The 1,311-nt window shown below is 53.9% G+C and overlaps 1 protein-coding gene across 2 annotated transcripts in view; it reads left to right on the top strand.

The window, feature by feature from the left end:
- The window catches only part of LOC103372831 (EMILIN-1-like), a 26,548-nt gene that overhangs the window by 13,129 nt on the left and 12,108 nt on the right, over window positions 1-1,311 (top strand). For both annotated transcript variants that reach the window (XM_008302572.1, XM_008302573.1), the window contains exons 8-9: window positions 298-534; window positions 625-873. In XM_008302572.1, the coding sequence (XP_008300794.1) occupies window positions 298-534; window positions 625-873 (486 nt within the window). The remainder of the gene's footprint in view (window positions 1-297; window positions 535-624; window positions 874-1,311) is intronic.

The raw sequence follows: 1,311 nt of genomic DNA, 5'->3' as shown, positions 1-1,311 counted from the left end.
GGTCCGTTTGCTGCAGAAGAGTCACATGACCCTTTAAACTCCTCCTTTAATGAGAACAGAGTCTGAAGCAGGAAGTGTGATTAACAGAGAACGTTGATCAGGACCTTCTGACCCCTGATGTCTCTGGCTGGGCTTTCAGGCTTTGCTAAGCAGACTCACACAAACAAAGTCTGGATTTGTTGAACCTGCTTCCTTCAGCCCTCAGCAGCACTTTGACAAATGGAGGAGCTGAGACAAGTTTTGTTGTGAGCTGATGAACCGAAAGTTAATGTTGTTTGCAAATTGAACCCCCAATAGGTGGTGGTCCTGGTAGCGCTGGTGGCTCTGGCGGTACCAGTGGACACGGGCCCAGGCTGGATGCTGAGAAGCCTTTGGACGGCCACAGTGTGATTGGAGGCTCCATCAACAACAACCAGCTGAAGACGCTGCAGGGTGAACTGTCTGAGGTCATCCTCACCTTCAGCTCCATCAATGACACCTTGAAGGGTCTCGAACACACGGTGCAGAAACACGGCAGCGTCATCACCGACCTCGGTGAGCCGAGCTCAGCGGCGCCATCCGTCTCCGTTCAGTGCTGCACCGTCACCCGGCTAATCCTCACTCTGTCACTCTGAACCCTGACAGGGAACACCAAGGACAAGATCATCTCTGAGCTGGACAAAATCCAGCAGGAGGTCACGGAGCACAACGAGGACAGCCGGGACCGTCTGGATAAGATGGACCGGGATGTCCGGAGGTTCGAGAGCACGCTGCTGGTGGACATGGGAGACTGTAGAAGGTCTGGAGACGGGCTGGAGAAGAGGCTGTCCAAGCTGGAGGGAGTCTGTGGGAGGCTGGACGGTGTTTCCGACTCCGTCCACAAGATCAAGGAAGGTGTGCTTCTCTGTGATGGTACCTTCAAGTATTCATAGCGTGACATGTGACATGTGGCTTTTCAACTGATGTCTGAGCTCAGGTCAGGAAATCAGCTCCTCAGCAAGCAGATCCCACGCAGGTGGAAAGTCTACCACGTTCTGATCCAGTTTGTGGTTCTGACGAATTCTGAGTAACGATGGAAGCATCAAAGCTGCTCGTTCATCAGAAACATTTTGCCTTTATGGTACAGGACAGGGAAGTGGGGGAGGGGCTAGGCTTAGGGGCTGCAGCAAAGGGCCATGAGCGGGACTCGAACCCGCAGCCGCTGCATCGGGGACCTCAGAACCTGAACCTGGTCACCTGCTCAACCAGGTGAGCTGCAGCGGCGGCCATCACAGACATCTTCTGTCAGGCTCAGTTATGGTCAGGCTTAGAGTTAGTGTGTGTCCTGTGTAG

This window comes from Stegastes partitus, unplaced genomic scaffold (assembly GCF_000690725.1).
Source record: "Stegastes partitus isolate 25-593 unplaced genomic scaffold, Stegastes_partitus-1.0.2 Scaffold1840, whole genome shotgun sequence".
Lineage (NCBI taxonomy): Eukaryota > Metazoa > Chordata > Actinopteri > Pomacentridae > Stegastes > Stegastes partitus.
Note: the sequence above shows the minus strand (reverse complement) of the source record. Positions and strands in the feature narration are given on the sequence as shown.